We start from the raw sequence: 23659 nt of genomic DNA on the forward strand, positions 1-23659 counted from the left end.
TAATCAAAAGAAATTCTATCTTCTATAACGATATCTCTTGAAGTGGAACCAAAGTTGAAACACATTGTTCTGAAACTGACATCGAAATCCATGTCTATGAGCAAGTTCCCATTCTCTGTTAACAACTTTGAAAGCAATATCCTGAAAAAACAGATAACTGTTTGTAGGAAAGAACTGTTTTGTTGTGAAATTTGGTGGGACAATTCTGAATTGGTCAACTTAAGAACGATAAGAAGATACACTTCTACAAAGTGAGTAAAATTGTAAGATAAGGTTAACCAATTAATGAATTGCAAGGACAATAATGATATCAAAAGTATCAATTTTGTTGATCTATAAGCTATCACAAACTTACTTCATATGGTGGGCCACCAGAAAATTTGAGAATAGCAAAATCTGGATCCTCCTTTATTGGTGTCTGAAAATAAGACAAAGAGGTAATAAAATATTTGGAGTGTCAGGTTTGACATATACAAGGCAAAGCCTAATTGTCTATAGGCAGGAAAAATGCAAACCATGGCATATGGGACTTTATCGGGGTAAAAATGAAAAAAAAGGCCTTTGGATAATAATGCTTTTAACCATAATTTCATAAAGAATAAATGTGCTTACCAAACTATATTCAGGAGCTACTGTTTTTTCAATCAAGTCGGGATAGAAGATCTGAAATCAACAATGCAATTTGACACATCACTAAACGGTACTTGTTGAATGTCAAGTCATATGTCATTACAAGCAGCTTGGTTTTATAGAAAATTGAATAGATTACTATTTCAAGTTAAATTGAAAGGTTATCAAAATACTTACATTAAACTTGTATCCTTGAACAATTTTTGGAGGTGGATTGTCACTATCATAATGTGTTTGGTTATATTTATTCCATTCATAGCCCTGTAAAAATACAATGAAATGCATCAATTCTGCAAAATAACTATTGATCATAAACAATAAATTTTAAAGGCCAGCCTACATTTGCATCAATAGCTAGAAATGTGATCAAATTTACCCATACATTGCATTTATATTTTAGAAAAATTTCACATCAAGGTATGGAATTAAGTATTATTTTACTCTCATCTACATTGTCTGAAGTTAACAACTCTTTTCCAAAACAATAAGAGAAAATTAATCAAAATGGCACATTTGAAAATTTTTGTCTTGAAATTTTTAACTTGAAAATTTCACATATGATGAACCCTTGTTACACCACAAGCAGAGATACCCACCAAGCAGAGAGTACTAATTGGTCTGAGAAAGAGCAAAGCTTAGCAGATCAAAAGCAAAAATAACAGAAGCAAGTAATAAGAATATAATAAGTGTATTACCGTATGCACTCTGTTGAAGAATCTTGGTTTTCTTGGCCTATATTTGTCAGTCCATGTGTAAGTCTGGAAAGAGGGAAGAAAACTAGAAGGGTGACAAAAACAGTTAAAGCCAATAGGAACTGAATTTTTACCTTCTCAAACTTTTGCATACTTTTCAGCTCATGCTCTTTTCTAACAATATTTGAAATGATACTTACCATAATCTTATAGATGCTATTCAACAAGAGAACAACTCTCACAAGAGATTTCATAAATAGCAGGTAAGAGATGACTCCCATCAAAATAGCCTTTCATATAAATACAAAAATTGAAAATCCATTGGGAACATCACATCTATTCAAAGGGCCTAAAGGGGGCTTTTCTTAATCTGAGTCATATCTTTACTTTCAATATATCTCAAAATGGAGTTCCTATTTTCTTATTGCAGGCTTACAGCATCTTCTGTGAAGGCAAGATGTGTCTAACCAATCTGTGATAGTTGAAAGGTATGAAATTTATGCAGTCTATGCTACCATAAACATTTAAAGGGGTCCTCATGAATGTGTAGCCTCACTTTTGATATAAGAATGTTATATCTCCATTCATACCTACGTAGATCAATACTTGATCAACGCAAATGCAATAATGTGGGCATTTCTTGTTCACACAATAGAGTGCCAAGCAGAGTCCATACCCTAATATCTGTCTGTTTTTAATGGAAGAAGCGAACAAAAGAGAAAAAACAGAACCCAGATGGCAAATCTAAAATAGTGACCATCATAGATCATGTTAAACCTAAGCATAACATATATATATTATATATGTGAGGCCTTTTTGATTTTGTTTACAAATAAAGAGAACACAAAGTAAATAAAAACTTTAGTGAAAAACTTGCAATTCTTACCTTTTTGTTCAGGTTGAATGGGACATTAAAGGCCTCTTCTCCTTCTCCTAGGATTTTAGTTGCCTCTGATGAATAAACTTTGTCTGATGTTTCTTCCTATTTAAATTAACACATAGTTGTGATATCAGTTTTTTGAAAAAAACTCAAGTTGAGCCAAGCTCCCTTCGATAATTAATATTTGTGCAAATGAGAGGTTGTAAACACAGCAAAGATTTAACAAAACAAAATTAAAAAAACTCATTTTTATTGTTCCATCAATCAGAATGGTACTTATTAAGCCGTTGTTATGAACTAGAAATATACTTAAAAAAATACTACTAAGTGATACAAAATGTAAATGCAAAATTATATTACCTCATCAACGGTTGACCCAGACTGCACCTGCATTCTAAGGTAGCCCTTCAAAAATGGAACACAGAGTTAAAGCAATTCCAATAAAAGCATATCTACAAATGCAAAGTACCTAGTATTTAAAATTCAAGCAGTGATTGCCAATAAAGTTTTTATTGGAAGGCAAAGTGACATTGGGCTTTATGGATGAAAACCAAATTTTGGATTTTAAAAAACGAAGATATATTATCTTGTTTGTTAAAGGTAAGTTGTTAGACAAGAAACTAAGCATTTGAGAGAGACTGAGAACTGGCCAAAATGGAACTGAATAAGAAACATACCAGTCTGTGCAAATCATCATCATGATCAATCCACTTAGTCTGTTGAAAAAATTTAAAGACATTCAAATATTGTAGAAAAAAGCTAATTCTAGCAAGATTCTAGCAAAGCAAGGTTTTATGATAAAAAGTTGGTATTAAAGTGGATATGTCTCCAGACTGCCATGTATTTGTAGTGCATAACACAAATCTTTATTGTAACCATAGCTTTTTAATATAGCATGATGATTTTATAAAACTCAAACTTTGAAATCATAATGATATGAAACAATCTGACCTCTTCCACATCTTGAAATGGTATTAAGCGTGGACTGTAAGATCCTGCTTCATATGTTTGGTATGCTGTGGGAAGATGGAAACTTAATATTGTTTCTGTCATTTAACTTTATTCTTGTTGGGTATTGACAAACAGGGTTCATGAGAAATATGTTACTAGATCTCAAAATCTTTAGAGGACTTTTCTTTATGAAGTTATTCTGAATAAAATGACAACCTACACACAAATTGATAATCAAAGATTTCAGTGCATTGAAAATGAAAAGAAGGTGTCACAAAAGGGGGTCTCAACAAATGGGTAACTTCTTAAAGAACAGATTAGGAGGTGAAAGAAAGATTGCTTTTTTCCAAGCAACAAGTTGGCCAAAGTGAGGATGTTAATGGCATCTAGTCAACAGGCCTGATCCTTTCAATGATAAATGATTTTTATAATTAGTGGACAAATTTACCTTCTACAGCCATTTCCTCTTCAGATCTTTGTGTAACATTTGGTTTTCTACAAAAATTAATTTGAGGTTATTCCCTCATATAAAATAATGCTTGGTTTACTTAAATTTTTCTCACAATAATAGAGAAATAGTTTATAATAACTAAAGTGCAAACAATAAAGACAAAAGAAAAGACTATTAGCAAATATGATAAAAATGAAGTCTAAAAATTCCCACCCATCTTTTCCTTCCACTTCTTTTTCTTTTCCTTCCACTTCTTTTTCGTTTCCTTCCACTTCTTTTTCTTTGTCTTCATTTGGTTCCTCTGTTGGCAAATCTTTTCTTTCTGCTGGAGAGGCTTCCTGCTGCCTACTTGGCCCAGGACTATCTCTTGGGGATGATTCATGTTTGTATGAAGGTTCAGAATCAGAATCAGACTCATTTACACTCTGAAAGATCATGAAATTACTTTAATTCAGATACAGCACAAAACTGACTTGGGCAGCATGTTATCTTATAATACGTACAGACCTAGCGAGGAGAGGCGCTTGAGCTTGATCTTTTTAGGAGCCTAAAAGGTTCTATGAGCTTGATTGATCAAGCACCTAGCATGTAATATGCTGTCTTAAAACTGAATGGGAAAACCAAATATTGTTATTGATGATATATGATGATGCTCAATCGAGGGCCTAGAAAGTTGTGTTCAGTGTGTCAGGTGCCTGCTTTTTGCTCCTCACAAGGCCTGAATACATATTATCATTAACCCTTTTTAAGAACAATTACATAGTTTACAAACCTGTTTCTTTAGTTCTGCTAACTTTTCTCTTAACTTCTGCTGGTGTCTCTCTTTTAATTGAGCTCTTGCAATGAAAGCCTTCAATTGTTGTAATAATGATTCCCAGTAGCCTGAAAAAGTATAATATTTCAACATTAATATTCACCTTAATATTAGACATTATGTCAGTGTGGGGGTACATTGCACAAAAGTCATGACCAGGACTGGCTTTGCATTACAACAGAAGTTATGAAGTGGCAGTGTTGCTTTATATGATATTTTAATCATTTAACAATTTAAATCATCATTAAAACAATACCAATATCAATTGGACCACCAGCACTGATTTTTTCTTTGATTTGCTTTTGCATTGCCACTAATTGTCCATGAGTTTTGCCTTTAAATATGCTTGTAACATCTGCTCTGACTGCTGTGTTTATCACCTCTCTTTGATTACGAAGATCTCCTACAAACATCAAAGTCATCATCAAACACTGAAAATATATTCAAAGTGAATATATACAAAATATATTCACTTATCATTTAAGCATAACAAATCGGAATATCCAAAGAATCAAGAGATGGGGTCACATCGAGAGAAAGGACAAAGACACTGCTCAATAAGGACAGTTTCCCAGTGTCCAAAAACTACCTTCAGATGCTATGTAGGGAAACAATACAAGGGAATATTTCAGAAAGCAGGTAAGCTATTTCTCATATCATTTTTCATTACTAAAAATGTCCTCACTGAAAGGAATTTACTTTCACAAGTCATTTAATAAAATGCCAAAAGAAAACAGTAATTTATAGAAAATCATACTACCTTCTTGGCGTTTTGCTTTGAGTTTTTCAAGCTCATCTTTTGCAACTACAGTCATGTCCTGTTATAAAACCAACAATTATAACAATTAAAGTAGCAAGTTCCTGTTATATTTTTGCATTTTAAGAACATTTTATTGGAATAGGCACACTAAAATAATGACAGCCTTAACCTACTGCTACAGATGGTTTGATGTAAAGCCAGCAGAAAACATACACCAAAAAAATGTTTCTGGCATTGAAAACAAAAAACCAAAACACTTGACCATGTAAAAAAAATCTAACCTTCCAAAATTCTGCATTGTGTCCTTGCTCCAGTTGTTTATAAACTTTGATATCTTCTAGTAAATCCTCGAGGTCCTCAATACTCAATCCCTAAAAACAAAAAAAGATTAAGTATCAAGAGTAAATGATCAGCTGATAGAACTTCAAAGGCCAGTACACATATAATAAAGAATAATAGAGAAAGTAAATATCATATTTACCACAAGGACACTATATGGCTCATTCATTTGTAGCTCAAAATCTTCCTCTTCTGGATTGACATACTCAGCCAATAAATCAATTGGTTTTGCTGTAAAAGATACAATCAATATTGGATGGCTTTTGAAGGATTTCCTTCATTGGCTTACATGTTTTGGTATTCAATTATACTACAAACAGCACATTACAACACAAAAAATTGCTTCCTTCTGAAGCACTGAAATTAATGAAAATACTTGTGGTGAGTTATTTTCTTTAGAAGTTCCTTTTTTCCATTCTATGTTTGCACATAATAACCATTGTTTGAACATATTACCACACTCTTTATTGTACCTAATTGTACCATACATTATATTTTCATAGTAGCAATTAATTGTTATTGATTGCCCATTTGATCACCCAAGTGGTAAGTAGTTTCATTTTATTTTATGTATAAAGATGTGCATAACAATTCTCCAAATATACTAAAATTTAGACAGTAGAAATTCCATGAGGTTAAATAATGACTTACCCCTTCCATCTTTGATTCTTATTTTTGATCTTTTTCTTGCTTGTTGCAAATGAAACTTATAGGGAAAAAAGTACCAGCTTAAATATTGAGCTCTAAACCAGTTTGCTTTAAATCAAGGCTTGTGGATGCTTCAAAATGCAACTACTTAGTGAGCATTCTGTCATATTAGCTTAAGCTTTGTCAAATATCAGACTTTCTTTTTCTGCCACAAAGATGTGTTTGGTGAAGCTGGAGAATCCAGTGAGGATAATCTGATTAATCTTGTGTCATACATGTTGAGGAGCTTTTTGACTGCATTAATGAATCACAGATTGTCTAGGGTCAGGGAACTTGATCTTACTTTTATTATTTGCATTGTTCTTCATGTCATGAACAATCTCATTAGCAATAATTTAATGCAAACTCTACCTGAAACAACATAAGAAACTTTTGTAGGAACCAACCTACTGTTATCCCTTTGTTCATTAGTATTTTCAGAACCCTTCACAATAAAGCACATTTCTTAGAGCTTGTCTAGAGACATGTAGACCAAGGTGAAAACCAAAAATTCTCATGGAGTTTTCACTACCAAAACAATTCCCCTACTGAGAATATCACAGTGATAAAATTGAATCAACCTACTTCACTCTCTTGCTCTTCCCAAACTTCAAACATTTCTGCTTCTTTTTCTCTTTGCATCATTGTCTATAAAAAAATACAAGAGGTCAAGAGGTCTATAAATCACAGTTCAAACAAAAAGGTCTATAATTCCTACTTTATACCTCTGAATGAATTCAAACAAACTTTTAATACTTATGTTATCAACATGTTTTCAGTATTTTATTAAAAGAAGTCAAAAGGTACCAAATCACAAATCTGCCTAATTGTGATAAATTTATTTACCATTTCCTCATCTCTTGCAGCCTTTTCCCTTTCCCTTTCCTGAAAGAAAAAACCAGTAACCTTTTAATAAAAACAGAATTGTCTAACAACTATACAAATGGATGTTCGGTTGTGAGATACTTTTAAAAAACATTAAATTTTCCAGATTGTCAATTATCACTCACCATTCTTCTTTGCTTCACCTTTTGTAATTCAACCTAGCAAAATAAGTTTTGACATACAGTTAAAGGAAGCCTAGAATTGGAAGAAGAGGAAGACTGGAACACATGAAACCCTTATAAACTGATTATACTGAGGTATGTTTTCAAACAAATTAATCACTAAATTTGAATGTTTTTTACTGAAAAACTCCAACCAACAAGCTTACATTTCCTGAAACAAATCTCGCCAAGAACAACCCAAACTTGCTGAATGACAAACACCTTGCCTTGGCTGAGTAAAATCCATTACTAATTTCTTAATTTTTCTAAGCTGTTGAAATACAAAGTAATTGCATAGACCTTTTATGAGAACCTTTTCTAAAACATACATGCTGATAAGGTTATGGATACACCAGTAATATATAAAACATTCTTTATTAAAATTATTAATTATTTACTAGCAAGTTTTACTTGAACTTGACACAGCGTTGTGTCTAATAAGGCAATTTTAGGACCACAAAAGGTATTCATGAATATCAAACTTTAGTGGTATACCCTCATTTCATCTTGTTTTCTTTTTTGAAATCGCTCTTGCTCATCTTTGTCATTTATTCCAACCGATTCATTTTTCTGTCAACAAATTTTCAATTAAGTTGATTTGAGATTTTATAGCATTGTAAACATAAAACATAAATCTAAATGTTTTTATACAACATATGAACATGATATATTTTATTACATTCTTTGTATCAATAATGAATTGATAAATCACTATTTGTTTTGATATGTAAAGAAAACTTCAAGAAATTTTACCACATCAACTAATATAACACCGATGATATAAAAAGAGTTTATATATATTAGCAGCAGATGGATATCAAAATTACTTTATGCCATGTGAAGGTTTCCCTCAAGTTGTGATCTCCAAATGGGTTATTTGTATTAGTGTATCCCTGAAAGGAAATGATAACAACATGATATTTGGAGTAGTAGAAAAACAACAAATTTACAAGAACAAGTAACATAATGATAACATAATGGAACAGAAACAGATAACATAATGGATTTACAATAATGCATGCCATTTCTGTTTAAGACAAATATAAAGAAATTGTAAGATAATTTGCAGTTGGGATTTACAATTTGCAGACAGGCAGCTGCTGCCCTCAAGTTAAATCTGCTTTCACAAAAACAACATAGGGTAGCAGTTATTACAAGCATCATTTTTTTGAACAAATAAATCTGCCTTTCAAGATGAATAAAGAAATTCTTTTGATGTATTTACACAAATAGACTTACCAAGTCCTCTTCATCCCATCCCATTTCAGCCTTTCTTTTTCTTTCTTTTGCTTCCTTCAGTAAATAAAAAATGCAAAGTATTAGTGTCAAATCAGAGCACTCCCATTTTATGAATTTTTGTATGGATAATTTTTTAAGAAGTTATTGTTTCCTGTTCATATATTAAAATAGTTTTTAAGCATTAAAGAAAAAAATATTCAAATTAAGAACAGTAAAAACATGAACATGTTCATTCAAAACTGAAAATTTCAACAAGATCAATCTTTAGGTGTATCTAAAGCCATGAGGTGCTCCATTTGAATTCCTGTCAATATCTTGAATTCAAAAAGAGCACCTCATAACTTAAACCACCCCTGGAGACTGATCTTGAGCAAACTCTGTCACAAATTATATTTGCAAAATATATATTAAAAAAGAATTAACCTTTTTTGCAAGCCTTCTGGCTCTTTTCTCTTCAGGAGTCTCCACTGCTTTCAGTAATTCTTTCATTTTTCTGTAACAGATTTCATGAAGTCAATAAAAATCAAGAGCATAAAAACCTGGTTCTGTAATTATATCATACCTATATCCAAACCCACACAGCTGTTATGTCTCTGGAAGTCTGGATATTAATCCTAATTATAGGCATGTTCTCTGACTGATGATTTCTAAAATTTGTAAAAGCTATGGAGGAGCTATATATTTTTGTTTTGAATTCAGTATCAAAGTCTGTACTAGAAAGTTGAAATAGAACTGCTACTCATTTTTTCAGTTTTGTATCCAGTTTTGAAAATAGCATGTTTTCAAAATCACCCAGTTTTTGAAAGAAGTATGTTGTGCTCTGTTTAATGGCAAAATATAGGCTGTCTGCTTTGCCCTGAAAACAATAGGCATAACACCAGAGTGCATTCCATGTCAACTGTGTGCTAAATGTCCACCGGGGTATTTGTTTAGGTACGCCAAAAATATGAGCAATTATTAAAACTATAAATATTGTATTCCAGATGAAGAAAACTGATTAATAGAGAAAACTGTGGTGTATGAGTGTTTGTTTTATTCTTTTTCATGCTAACTATGTACAGGCTTAATGTTTAGCATGCCAAGTAAGGAAAATTTAATGCATGCTAATATATTTTTAGCTGGTTTGCATGCTGATCACCAAATAAAACCTGTGTTTAAGCCAAAGATCTTTGGGCATAAGTTCATGAAATACACCCTGGGGATAGAGGACTGTAACAGAAACAAAGAAACATTCAAGTGTGTTTGAATGATCTCTTGATGAAAATTGTTTTTGTCAATAGACATAACATCTAGATATTCTATGCTCACAACAGCTATGCTGGATTTTTTGCTCACTTTACTTCACTCACGGCTCCCAACCAATAAAGTGCTATTGCTTGCAGCAATACATAGCAAAAATCAAAATTGTTTTCCAACCCGGAGTTATGAGTGATGCACTGGAATTTTGTAGTGATTGAAAATTTCTCAGTATCTTATGGTGATACAAGCACTGTCAGCTGTAGCATTGAAGATATTGCCAGTTTGACAGGCGTAACTGAACAGCCATAGTGGGCCGGAGCTGTACGGCTCATGCAAATTGTACGGCTCATGTCAAATATGTACGGCTCATGTCGAATTTTCAAAATCGATAAGCAAACACAAAACCGTAACCAATGCACAATATTAATGTATCAAAATGTTCCCCTATCTTTCAAGAATAATTTCCAGTGTTTTTCGAACAGTTTAATCGCACAACTACCTAAGAATTTTCAAGAATACTACCACGACATCTTGCGATTCGCAAACAAATAATGGCTCCCACGGCTAAGTGTCGACCTAAGGTGGCTTCGAATATGGGGATTCCCTCTGTTCTAGCAACGAGCAAGTAACCTCAAAAACAGCAAGATTTCAACCAAAATAAAACCGTTTTTTACAAAATTATTATTGGATCCCCGTGCAATTCAACCTTTTTAACAAGTTTATTTAAAGATTTTAGGGTTTTGAGGGTTGGGTTAATCACCCACCATTTTCGGGGTCGACACTTAGTCTCTGGCGGAGCTGGCTCCGTGTACGGCTCATGCAAGAACCGAAAATTCTCGCTAACGGGTGAAGTTAAACCGTTTATTACAAAATAAATGCTGGATCCTCGTGCAATTCAACCTTTTTAACAAGTTTATTTAAAGATTTTAGGGTTTTGAGGGTTGGGTTAATCACCCACCATGTTCGGGGTCGACACTTAGTCTCTGGCGGAGCTGGCTCCGTGTACGGCTCATGCAAGAACCGAAAATTCTCGCTAACGGGTGAAGTTAAACCGTTTATTACAAAATAAATGCTGGATCCTCGTGCAATTCAACATTTTTAACAAGTTTATTTAAAGATTTTAGGGTTCTGAGGGTTGCATTAATCACCCACCATGTTCGGGGTCGACACTTGGTTTCTGGCGGAGCTGGCTCCGTGTACGGCTCATGCAAGAATCGAAAATTCACGCTAACGGGTGAAGTTAAACCGTTTTTTACAAAATAAATGCTGGATCCTCGTGCAATTCAACCTTTTTAACAAGTTTATTTAAAGATTTTAGGGTTTTGAGGGTTGGGTTAATCACCCACCATGTTCGGGGTCGACACTTGGTTTCTGGCGGAGCTGGCTCCGTGTACGGCTCATGCAAGAATCGAAAATTCACGCTAACGGGTGAAGTTAAACCGTTTTTTACAAAATAAATGCTGGATCCCCGTGCAATTCAACCTTTTTACAAGTTTATTTAAAGATTTTAGGGTTTTGAGGGTAGGGTTAATCACCCACCATGTTCGGGGTCGACACTTAGTCTCTGGCGGAGCTGGCTCCGTGTACGGCTCATGCAAGAACCGAAAATTCTCGCTAACGGGTGAAGTTAAACCGTTTATTACAAAATAAATGCTGGATCCTCGTGCAATTCAACCTTTTTAACAAGTTTATTTAAAGATTTTAGGGTTTTGAGGGTTGGGTTAATCACCCACCATGTTCGGGGTCGACACTTAGTCTCTGGCGGAGCTGGCTCCGTGTACGGCTCATGCAAGAATCGAAAATTCACGCTAACGGGTGAAGTTGAACCGTTTTTTACAAAATAAATGCTGGATCCTCGTGCAATTCAACCTTTTTAACAAGTTTATTTAAAGATTTTAGGGTTTTGAGGGTTGGGTTAATCACCCACCATTTTCGGGGTCGACACTTAGTCTCTGGCGGAGCTGGCTCCGTGTACGGCTCATGCAAGAACCGAAAATTCACGCTAACGGGTGAAGTTAAACCGTTTTTTACAAAATAAATGCTGGATCCCCGTGCAATTCAACCTTTTTAACAAGTTTATTTAAAGATTTTAGGGTTTTGAGGGTTGGGTTAATTACCCACCATGTTCGGGGAGAATAATCAACTGCGAAAAACTTTTGAAAAGACAGGAAAGTGAAACAAGTAAATGCATGCATGATCAATATTCTTTATTAAGAAGAGAAATACATGAGCTAGATGATAAAAAGTGTTTGTAGAATAAGTCTTTTCAACTCTAATTAAGTTATATATAACTACGATCGTCGATAAATTCGTCGATAACAATTCGATAACTACATTTGCAATCGTCGATAACTTCGCGTTGCTACCTCCAAAGATATACATGGAATAATTTCGTTTTCGCTCTTCCAGTTCTACTTACAACTATTTGAGAAACAGTTCATTTAGTGACATCATTCTCTTTGCGACTTTTAATAACACGTATGTACAAAAAACAGCAATATTATATCAAACTTCATGTAAATTTGTTGGCAAAAACTGTAAAATCTAGAAAACCTGCCAAAAGTCTCTGTTACCGGAGTAATGCTTTGAAAAAATAACATGGTCCTGGTAAGATGACGGACACTGCAACCCCTTCCTCCAAAACAATTTTGGCTATAAAGTACAATGTTTTAGACATCTGAAAGGCATTCATTAGACAGCACAAAACCATTTAATATTGCCTAAACCAACACTTTTCGGTGGAGGAGAGTGAGAATCAACAGCAGACAATCATAAATTTATTTTCTGCTTCAAAGACTTTTAGCAGGTATTGTTCTTGGGTTAATATCCCATACCAAAATACAATGATTTTACATAAAGCTAACCATCTGAATACAAGAAGCATTTGATTAATCTTGCTGTACCAGTTTGACGAAAGATACTGCATTTCCCACCAGTTAACAATCACTTTCGTTTGACGATGAGCTATCTTTTGGACGCATAGATTTGACTTTGTCAAGAAGTTCCTTAAAACTTGGTTTTTTGACAGTTTTTTTCTTACATGGCCGTTTTTTTCTAGTTGTTGCCTTAACACCCCGCTTTGCCTTTTTGTGCGATCTCTCTAGCAATGTCATGTTGTCATATTCATCGCTGTCACTCAAAACACGTTTAATTGGACGTTTCAATTTCTTGCATTTTCTACATAGCCATGGGGATGAGTGAATATCTTCTTCGCAATCACAGTGATACCAAGATTTGCAAGAAGAACAACAAATCATTTTAGTTTTCATGTCAGGCAAGTTGCAGTGGCAATAAAAAGAAGGTTTAATGATGAATTTAGTTCCTGACGACTCTCTGGGAGAGTTAACAAATTGTATGCCTTCAAATGTTTTGCTTCTTAAAGCTTTAATGAGATGTTTTCTCAAGTTCTTTAAATTGAAATATGTTACCTGAGGGTCCATTTTGCGACATAAACATAGTGCAAAGAATATGGCAGCTATTCCGCTATCTGAATCTCTAAGACTGGAAACCGTATCAGCAACATGAATCTCAAATTTGTCGTTTTTTGGATGCCTAAGCCTTGCCGCATAAGCCTCGATCGAAATATCATATTTGCATTCTCTTTTATTATTCGAAAGATGATTCCTTAAAAGGCTGTCATACAAGTGGATTTGTTTATCTGAAGATACCATATTTGATAAAGTTCCCCAATCAGTATATTTTTTGGAATCATTTAGTGGTATAATTTGTATAAACCTATTGCCAGAGCCCCAAACAGTCAATAAGTCAGATATTTGATGGAGTCCTTCCACATTTTGGAATTCGCGCCGCATTACACCCATGGCAGCATTGATAATCGAAGAGGATACTGGCAAACCCAAATCAATATCATGCAGATGATTTTCGTTGAGATCAAAGGGTGCATGATCGGACGATGTAACCTTATTTTCACTTGAAAATGACGTAACATGTACGATATCATGTCCGCAACCACTACCTGTATTTTCGTCAAACCTCTTAGCTGTTCCGGCTTCGTCGTTGGTAACAAAAACAATACTATCATCTATGTTATCAGCAAGAATGCTGTTTTCTGTTATTTGAAAAAATTCTTCATTTGTTGAAATTGCAGTGTAACTTTGGTTAGGAGAAGGTAATTTCGAGGAAGCCCTACTGCTGTCCTTACCTCTATTGACACCACTGGGCGAGGAAGTCCAATTCTTTGCACTGCCCTCATGCAAGAATCCATTGACAAATTCTTCGTAATCAGGGTCTAAAGCAGGCTCTTCAACAGTCAAAAAATTAGGTTGTGCCTCGTTGGGTTCCTTGTTGGAATCATTGGATCGCATTGATTCGAAGAATTTGTCATTGGAATCTTGTCTGTCACTGCATTTATCTCTTGTCAAATCAGAATAATCCCTCCCTTTTCCACTTTTATGGCAAAATATTGCGCGTCCAAAGAGGTCATACCTAACGTTGAGTTTGGTCCTTTTTTCCATTTCTGAAACGACAACTAGATTTCTAGATTCATTCACTAAATCAATAATCGAGCGAAACATGAAAATGTGGTTGGATGGTGACATTTTATTTAAAAAATACTTGTTTAAATTAAACGAGCCGTGGATTTGCTCTGCAACCTGACTATTGATTTGACCCGAAAGTTCCTTAACACAAGCTATACGGCGGAGAGCTTCGACTTCATTAGAGGTGTTTTTTTCGTGGAGTCGGTCGAAAAGTGCTAAATGGTGTGCACTACCTGTTACTGGGTGAGAATTAGGTTCTAAATTTCTGTTTGTGTTACAATCTGAATTTAGCCAAGGAAAGGATACCTGTAATGTTCCGTCATTTGCCATTTGCACATTCTCATTTGTTGACTCAGCGGCTCGGCCATCGTTTGGTGAGAAAAATCCAATGAACTTTCTGTTAGCAAATGCTGATACGATGTGGGCCATATCATTTATAAATATGTTTGGCCTATGCCGGAGTCCACGTAAAATATCTAAATAATCTCGGGGGCTCTCGGAACGAAGCAGAAATTTAATGGCATAGATAATTCCATGCTGACATGCGACTGTCAACCATCCACCAGAAAACCCAAACATTTTCCTAAAAATTTTATTGAATTTTATATTATTCTTTCCCAAACCTGTTTTAATACGATTAATTATATCTAATTTTGATCCTTTTGCGGCCACTCCTAGTTTTTTAGCAAGTAACCTGACCTCTTTGGACGTGCTTTCAAATAAAGTTTCTAACAGACGTTCTTCCGACATTTCCCTACACTCTATTTCAATGTCGTCATTTTCGGCATGAACTTTCTGATGCTCCGAATTATAAATAACGTCGCCAATTCTACTTTTCTCACCAATATATGGAGCCCAATTGGATAATTTAGGAGATACCGTCATTTCATTTACCTTGCGTCCTCGACATCCCCTGCTCACCATTTCCATTGTAACATCATCCCAAAACTTTTTGCAGTCTACTTCATCTGCATCTGAATAATTTTGTTCCTCAGTTTTTTCATCGGGTTCCCTGTACTTAAAAGCGACTTTGCGATTAACGTCGGCTATAAGAATATGTGGGTAATAGCCACATTCGACACAGTTGAATTCGTACGTGCGATTGCTAAGGCTTTCAAAATGTAAATACGAATTTAGAATTAAATTACTATCGAGTTTTGTCTTCAGCAATCCCTCAGCAATTGCACATACTTTTCCAACCGCCATATGATTTTTCAAGCATTCACGCAGGAGATTGCAGAAGTCTAGCCCTATCAAAAAAATATCGTCAAAATTGTGGACCCCATCCTTATATTCTTCATATCTATAGTAACTGTCACATTGTTCACATTTGGCAAAAAAGGTTTCGATCGAATCTAGAAATCCTGTTAGAGTCAATACTCTTGCATTCCGGGTTATCCTAACTGGGCGGCTCAGTTTTGTCTTACAAATATGGCATTCAGTCTCAATTGGTTTAAAAGATCTTGGTATATCTTTTTTTGATACCTTAACAAATTCATCTGGGAGCGGGAAAGGAATAGTTTTTTTTGAAAGGGAATACTTTATCATATTTTCTACAGCATTTGTTGACTTTGGTGGATACAACAAATCTTGAGGTTGTTTACATGTTTCGTCGTTGATTTCTTGCGTATTTTCAGTACCAAGCTGCTTATCGTGCCCTAAATCTAAGCCTTTTATTTCATTTTTTTCATACAAATACCAAAGGGAAACAGCTTTGTGAATGCAGAAGTATTTCTTATTTTGACATCTGCAGTCCAGACGACCAGATAAACTATTATAGGAAACGACACATCGAGAGCGAATTGGTATGTTCATGTATTTGCTGTTATAAACGGATAAATGAATATAGTTGCTATCTTTCCATGACACAACAAGTGGATGGTTATAAAAATTACAACCGTACTTAAGGTCCAAGCAGCTGTTCACGGTTTCCTCTGATAAAATTCGGTATTTATCATCAGAAGCCAATTCATAAAGCTTATCTTCACTCAACGTAACCAAATCTGGATAAAAAGCATTATTAACTAAGAGTAAATGGTGGCATTCCCTACCATTCATGCCTGACCTTGCAGCAATCGCCATCTCTTCGCGACATCGATCGTCTTCACAATCAACAAGGCCACTTTTCAGCAATTTTTGGACATGTAAAGGATAACCTATACCTCCATGCACTGACTTTTTTACCATGTATAAGCCTTCAGTTTTATCGCAACATATTGCGGAAAATCTTATATCCATATCATGCCATCTTTTGTAGTGTCGATTTAAGTTTTTTTTTGTAACAAGTTTTTGGCACATACCGCACGTTTCGCGCTCAATGTGCTGTTCCCTTCTAGCTACCTTAACAGGCTCCTCTACATTAGCAGCTTTATCAATTTGTCCGCGTTGTTCTCGATTATGTTCTCGATTATCACGATTATTAGAAAAGTGTTTTAATTCTTCAGTTGCAACATTTTTTGAATGTTTATCAAGATGACTTTTAAATCTGCATTTCCTCCTAATTGTCGTAGAACATACCGGGCAATGGTAGTGTTGTGTACCCTCCTTAGACCTCTGTCCCTGGAACTGACATTTTTTACAAGGTAAAATTATATCATTGCCAAAGTGTGCAACACGGGCTTCATTAAGATGCACGTGAAGAACATGGCGTTTGGCAATGGAAAGGAAGTCAAATTTCACTGAATTGGGACATAATGTACAATGGAGATGATGAGCACTTTCGCTGCACCTTCTGGTGCCACCTTCACTGCACGCTACAGTGAAGGTACTTGGGTCTAAATTAGCACCACTTTTCAAAATTGATAACGAGCCTTTGATGCCATTGATGGGATCATCCCCTTCACACTTCACAATATTCTCCCTATTTTTGTTTAATTCGTTACTATCTTGTATATCAACCGATTTAAATGATTCAAACGACGAGTGCAATTCGTCATCTGAACGCGGTATTTCTTTGGTCTGATGACAAACTGGTAAGCTGTTCGAGTATTGGCATGCAGCTTTGCTTTGACCATTACCAGAGAAAAGTTTCAAATCTATGCTATTTTGCATCAACCATGTTATAAGTATTGCTCTCAAACAGTCGCTGTAAAGTGAAACATTCCCTAAAAACCGGAAGGCTGTACATTCATGTTTTTGGGGACCTTTTAGAGACCAAAAGCTTTTTTCGTCAAAAGCTACAAGACACATAACCATAATGGTCGAAACACCACAGCTGTGACCATCCTTTTGTAACGGAAAATAGGTCCAGCAGTTTTCAGAACATATGTGGACAGGTGTTGAACTCCCTTGCTTTGGGTCGTGAAGAGACTTAATGCAAAGGTCTGCCGTTTCAGTCAGCAAACCTACAGCCTTTAAACAATTTGTTATTGACGAAGGCAAATCTTCTGGTACATCCCACCCAAGCGAATCGCCATAGTACAGAATCTTGCTGCTGATATGGTAGACAGCAACAGTGAAATGGCAACCTGATGGATTTGATTTGCCTTGATATCGTTCTCCACCCACAAACGTACTATTTCCTTTTCTCCCAACATTTACGCAAAATACCAATTTTCTTAAATCTTTTGACAGGTTGTCCTTGGTAAAATGCTTAGAAAACGTTTGGGGGTTACTCACAAGGGCATCATTTAGGTAAATGGCATGAGTGTCATTGGATGAGCAATTTATGAGGGCAATAAAACGATGAATCAAATCACTCGACAACCATCTACTCCCTACGAGGTACTTCAAGCTTGAAACGGGAAGGTGCAGCTTGCTTACAACATGACTGTCAGGGAACTGGCAAATTGACCTCAACAAATCGCTTACTGGTTTCATGTTAAGCTCCGGTGCTCCTGGAGGACGAGTTACGCCTGATTCCAATTTACTAATCCATCTTATTTCTTCTTCCACTTCATGACTTCTTCCAATGTTTATCTGCCATTGTAAAAAAAAGTAAACAAGTTATGTGAATTGTCCCAATCAGTGTCTATCACTTTAAACATACACGAAAGCATAGCGTGCCAATTAACAGAACAATACAAATCCAGTATCCAACAATTTTATAAAGGTATTTATGGCGAAGATCTGTTGCTACTTTGTGAAGGTTGGATTTTTTCATGACGCAAAGGCTATATACAGTAGAAAGCTTGCTAGTTACCGTTTTACGAATAGCGGACTGAGACTTTGTTTCGATTGATATTGCATCATCATCTTTTTTCTGAAAGCAAAAAAAAGAATTGAGCAATAAAACTTTGTTGAATTTATAAAAAAAATATTTTTGAACTTAGAGGTTGGTGTAGAACTTAGAAGGCTTTCATAAACTGTTTCCTTGTGCAATTTGTAATGCAAAAATAGTTGCAGAACGATGAATGAAATAATGTGTACCTTGTTGTCAAACCAAGCAGTTTTTCGAGGGCCACCACTACAAGAAGGTTTGCTTCTTCTATTTAATTCCGGCCACTCCTCGGTCCATGAACTATCGGGTGAATCCAGCTAAAATATGGAGGTCAATGTAAGTTAAAACGGCGAAAAAGTTCTATTTTTCAAAAAGAATGCGTAAATTTGTAAGAAAATTGAAACAGCCCCCAATATCACGGGGTATTTATGGCGAAGATATGTTGTTTCTTTGTAAAGGTTGGATTTTTTCATGACGCAAAGGCTATATACAGTAGAAAGCTTGCTAGTTACCGTTTTACGAATAGCGGACTGAGACTTTGTTTCGATTGATATTGCATCATCATCTTTTTTCTGAAAGCAAAAAAAAGAATTGAGCAATAAAACTTTGTTGAATTTATAAAAAAAATATTTTTGAACTTAGAGGTTGGTTTAGAACTTAGAAGGCTTTCATAAACTGTTTCCTTGTGCAATTTGTAATGCAAAAATAGTTGCAGAACGATGAATGAAATAATGTGTACCTTGTTGTCAAACCAAGCAGTTTTTCGAGGGCCACCACTACAAGAAGGTTTGCTTCTTCTATTTAATTCCGGCCACTCCTCGGTCCATGCACTATCGGGTGAATCCAGCTAAAATATGGAGGTCAATGTAAGTTAAAACGGCGAAAAAGTTCTATTTTTCAAAAAGAATGCGTGCATTTGTAGGAAAATTCAAACAGCCCCCAATATCACGGGGTATTTATGGCGAAGATATGTTGTTTCTTTGTAAAGGTTGGATTTTTTCATGAAGCAAAGGCTATATACAGTAGAAAGCTTGCTAGTTACCGTTTTACGAATAGCGGACTGAGACTTTGTTTCGATTGATATTGCATCATCATCTTTTTTCTGAAAGCAAAAAAAAGAATTGAGCAATAAAACTTTGTTGAATTTATAAAAAAAATATTTTTGAACTTAGAGGTTGGTGTAGAACTTAGAAGGCTTTCATAAACTGTTTCCTTGTGCAATTTGTAATGCAAAAATAGTTGCAGAACGATGAATGAAATAATGTGTACCTTGTTGTCAAACCAAGCAGTTTTTCGAGGGCCACCACTACAAGAAGGTTTGCTTCTTCTATTTAATTCCGGCCACTCCTCGGTCCATGAACTATCGGGTGAATCCAGCTAAAATATGGAGGTCAATGTAAGTTAAAACGGCGAAAAAGTTCTATTTTTCAAAAAGAATGCGTGCATTTGTAAGAAAATTGAAACAGCCCCCAATGTCACGAGGTATTTATGGCGAAGGTCTGTTCGTGAATTGTTAGGGAAATTTGAACACCCAAAAGTTAGTAAATTTGGTATTTACCGTATTCCGATTGGAAAACTTAGACTTTGCTCCTCTTGGGATGGCAGCCTTTTTCTTTTGCTGTAGATAATGAAGGTATTCATGAAAAGGCTATAATGTGTAATCATTTGAAAAGGACAGTTTGAATTAATGTAAATTATGCAAGCGTTCTCTCAATAATATGATAAATTGAAATTGGTTTTACCTTAATCCTTTTTTGCTTCCTTTCAAGAGGAATATCCTGACGATTTTCACGATTCTCTTCTTCTCTCTATAATGTATATAGTTATTTGTTAGTCTTGATACATTATTCAATCCAGATGCATTTTTACTAAGGAAAGTCAATAAAACTGTAGTTGTTCTTTACCTTTTTACTAACGCCTTTTATCCATTTCCATCTAACGAATACGTTGTCTATGACGGTTCCTTGTCCAAGTGTCTTCGTAACTTTTCTATTGGATTGAGAAGAAACAGTCAGGTTCGATGAAAAAATAAGAAATAAGGAATCGCTCATATTTCATAGTGTTGAATAAAAAAAATACATGATGTGGTTTTTTAGAACTAAAGATATAACGTGAAGTTAAGAATTGTGATTAATCAAGCATACCGACGGATACTGTTTTTTTTGCCTGTCACATGCCAGCTGGTTCTACTTTCGTTGACCACATTACGCAGAGGAAGCGAAGTGGGAATTCCATCTGTTTAGGAATACATCAATAACATAGTTAATACAAATGGCTGTTCGCGTAAATTTGAAAAATAGCAATAGTCAATAGGATGGTGACATCATTTAAAAATATTCAAGGAAACTGTCATACTTTGATCCTCTCTTTCTATCTCAGATCTAGATTCCGTTTCTATTCGCTCCGTCTCAAGTAGTACACTTTCCAGGACGGCAATTAAACTTGGCAATCCATAGTCCTCGCTTAGATGAATGCTATCTTTCGAGGACCATAGTCGGCGATCTTTCTTCTTGAAGTGTTGTTCAACATTGCAGAACTGGATATCTTGCTCGCGGCAACATTTCTCCATAATTGAAAAGTATATCCCTCTCTTTGCATCCGCCTCATCCAGTCTAGGCGCAATGGAGGGGACTATTATCTACAAATAAAAATTATTTCTTTCAGCCATCTTTCACTATAAATTCGGTAAAATGTTGCAAATAAGTATTGATAAAATTTCATCAATGGAGTCCTTATACTTACGGAAGAATGCGGAAACCTTTGCTTTGCAGTCAACAAAAAGCTCGTGAAATCTTCTTCCACTCTCTTCAAATGACAATGACGACTCATGTCATTTGTACCCACAAGAAGTACGACGTAGCGAGGTGCTTTTTCTGTTTGGATTTGACAGTGGAGAATTTCACGTCCTACATGTATAAATCTTCCGCCGGGCGTAGAATTCACATACCAGTTTTGGGGACATGTAACTCTTTTTTCCACGACGGGACGCCATTGCGAGTCAGCAAAAATCGCCACCTAGAAGAAAGTACGAAGTTTGAAAGCCTTGTGGGAACCCACTACATTCAATAAAATGTATTGAACCTTCGACACTAAGCAGTGAAAATTCGATGGCAATTTGAACACAGTTAAAATACAAATAGATATTAATGTTACTTACCGTCTCTGTATCAAAGCCTTTTTTCGGCATCAGATATTTATTTTCCTTATCGCTAACACCTCTTGGCCAGGGTTTTGCGGGTGCGCGCCATCCTGTACCTTTGAGATCCTGCCCCCTCCAAATCCACGCTTTCTTGGCCGAGCCTGCTCTCAGTGCAATAAAGTTGCATTTTATTGCCAACTTCTGAGAAATGCTTCCAGCATTCAAACATCGCATAGTTAGAACACTACTTTTTTGTCATCTAGTAGAAAGCTACTTACAGACTGAATTTTCGGGGATCAGTAGCACCTTATCTATGATGGAGGAAAGTCCCATACGGTTTCGGTCTTAATAGCTTTCCACACTTCGAAACAATACGTGCCCTCGACAAATCGCAGAGCAGTTACAAAAGTAACACCATTGCCTACGGACCACTTAACAAACAATTGAAAACATATGGACGGAGAACAATTGAAAATAGAGGCTATAACATTGCCAAGCATCTGGAAATAACGATAGAGAATATTGTCTAACATCTGGAAAAACAATTGGAAATTTAAAATCAGTTCTTTTTATTTTGTAATAAACGGTTTAACTTCACCCGTTAGCGAGAATTTTCGGTTCTTGCATGAGCCGTACACGGAGCCAGCTCCGCCAGAAACCAAGTGTCGACCCCGAACATGGTGGGTGATTAACCCTACCCTCAAAACCCTAAAATCTTTAAATAAACTTGTTAAAAAGGTTGAATTGCACGAGGATCCAGCATTTATTTTGTAAAAAACGGTTTAACTTCACCCGTTAGCGTGAATTTTCGATTCTTGCATGAGCCGTACACGGAGCCAGCTCCGCCAGAAACCAAGTGTCGACCCCGAACATGGTGGGTGATTAATGCAACCCTCAGAACCCTAAAATCTTTAAATAAACTTGTTAAAAATGTTGAATTGCACGAGGATCCAGCATTTATTTTGTAAAAAACGGTTTAACTTCACCCGTTAGCGTGAATTTTCGATTCTTGCATGAGCCGTACACGGAGCCAGCTCCGCCAGAGACTAAGTGTCGACCCCGAACATGGTGGGTGATTAACCCTACCCTCAAAACCCTAAAATCTTTAAATAAACTTGTAAAAAGGTTGAATTGCACGGGGATCCAGCATTTATTTTGTAAAAAACGGTTTAACTTCACCCGTTAGCGTGAATTTTCGATTCTTGCATGAGCCGTACACGGAGCCAGCTCCGCCAGAGACTAAGTGTCGACCCCGAAAATGGTGGGTGATTAACCCAACCCTCAAAACCCTAAAATCTTTAAATAAACTTGTTAAAAAGGTTGAATTGCACGGGGATCCAATAATAATTTTGTAAAAAACGGTTTTATTTTGGTTGAAATCTTGCTGTTTTTGAGGTTACTTGCTCGTTGCTAGAACAGAGGGAATCCCCATATTCGAAGCCACCTTAGGTCGACACTTAGCCGTGGGAGCCATTATTTGTTTGCGAATCGCAAGATGTCGTGGTAGTATTCTTGAAAATTCTTAGGTAGTTGTGCGATTAAACTGTTCGAAAAACACTGGAAATTACTCTTGAAAGATAGGGGAACATTTTGATACATTAATATTGTGCATTGGTTACGGTTTTGTGTTTGCTTATCGATTTTGAAAATTCGACATGAGCCGTACATATTTGACATGAGCCGTACAATTTGCATGAGCCGTACAGCTCCGGCCCAACATCGCTCTAACTGAAAGTTGTACAACTTACTTGGCGAGTGCATTCAAATGTGAGTTAAAGTTGTTGGTTATCTGAAAAGTTTTTAAATTCTACATTCAGTGCCGCTTAAGGGTTTGAGCATCCTGGCAAAAAATAACAAATATAAGGCTTTCTTAACCTTTTTTCTTCTTTATATCTCATGATACTCTTATCTTTGTCTGTTGAAGATGATCTGCTTGGAGAGCGGGAGGCCGCCCGGTTTTTGGAACGATATCCACTATCCTTCGACATGCGACTTCTTGGAGACCTTGATCTTGACCGTCTTTTATTATTTTTCTTGTATGATTCGCGTTCCATTGTTTACTATAACGATCAAACTTCCTACCTCTTAATATCACTGCTAAATTCTTACCGCCATCTTCTGCGAGAAGTCTAAT

The 23659-nt window shown here is 35.7% G+C and overlaps 3 protein-coding genes across 3 annotated transcripts in view; 1 reads left to right on the plus strand and 2 right to left on the minus strand.

Moving 5' to 3' along the window:
* The window catches only part of LOC135687140 (fanconi-associated nuclease 1), a 32870-nt gene extending 24577 nt beyond the window's left edge, over positions 1-8293 (plus strand). The window contains exon 14 of the transcript XR_016145138.1: positions 1536-8293. The gene's annotated coding sequence lies outside the window, so the exon portion shown is untranslated. The remainder of the gene's footprint in view (positions 1-1535) is intronic.
* On the minus strand, positions 2-23579 carry LOC135687141 (splicing factor Cactin). The gene is made up of 25 exons (XM_065203633.2): positions 23401-23579; positions 8913-8982; positions 8490-8543; positions 8078-8143; positions 7746-7820; positions 7215-7247; positions 7051-7089; positions 6790-6852; positions 6169-6223; positions 5660-5748; positions 5460-5549; positions 5179-5236; positions 4675-4821; positions 4377-4486; positions 3818-4029; positions 3602-3648; positions 3154-3218; positions 2880-2918; positions 2563-2607; positions 2209-2304; positions 1326-1388; positions 808-891; positions 613-663; positions 356-418; positions 2-141 (listed from the first exon to the last, which is right to left on the minus strand). Exons 1-25 carry the CDS (start codon positions 23577-23579, stop codon positions 16-18), a joined length of 2019 nt encoding a protein of 672 aa, XP_065059705.2. The 3' UTR covers positions 2-15.
* On the minus strand, positions 10029-23390 carry LOC135689344 (uncharacterized). The gene is made up of 13 exons (XM_065206521.2): positions 21129-23390; positions 20742-21024; positions 20531-20621; positions 20291-20375; positions 20129-20194; positions 19945-20004; positions 19656-19763; positions 19429-19488; positions 19126-19233; positions 18899-18958; positions 18596-18703; positions 18369-18428; positions 10029-18145 (listed from the first exon to the last, which is right to left on the minus strand). Exons 1-13 carry the CDS (start codon positions 21213-21215, stop codon positions 12665-12667), a joined length of 6657 nt encoding a protein of 2218 aa, XP_065062593.2. The 5' UTR covers positions 21216-23390; the 3' UTR covers positions 10029-12664.
* Positions 23580-23659: the final 80 nt, after the last annotated feature.

The sequence above is a fragment of the Rhopilema esculentum genome, chromosome 20 (assembly GCF_057945365.1).
Source record: "Rhopilema esculentum isolate cy_ngs chromosome 20, ASM5794536v1, whole genome shotgun sequence".
In the NCBI taxonomy this organism is placed as follows: Eukaryota; Metazoa; Cnidaria; class Scyphozoa; order Rhizostomeae; family Rhizostomatidae; genus Rhopilema; species Rhopilema esculentum.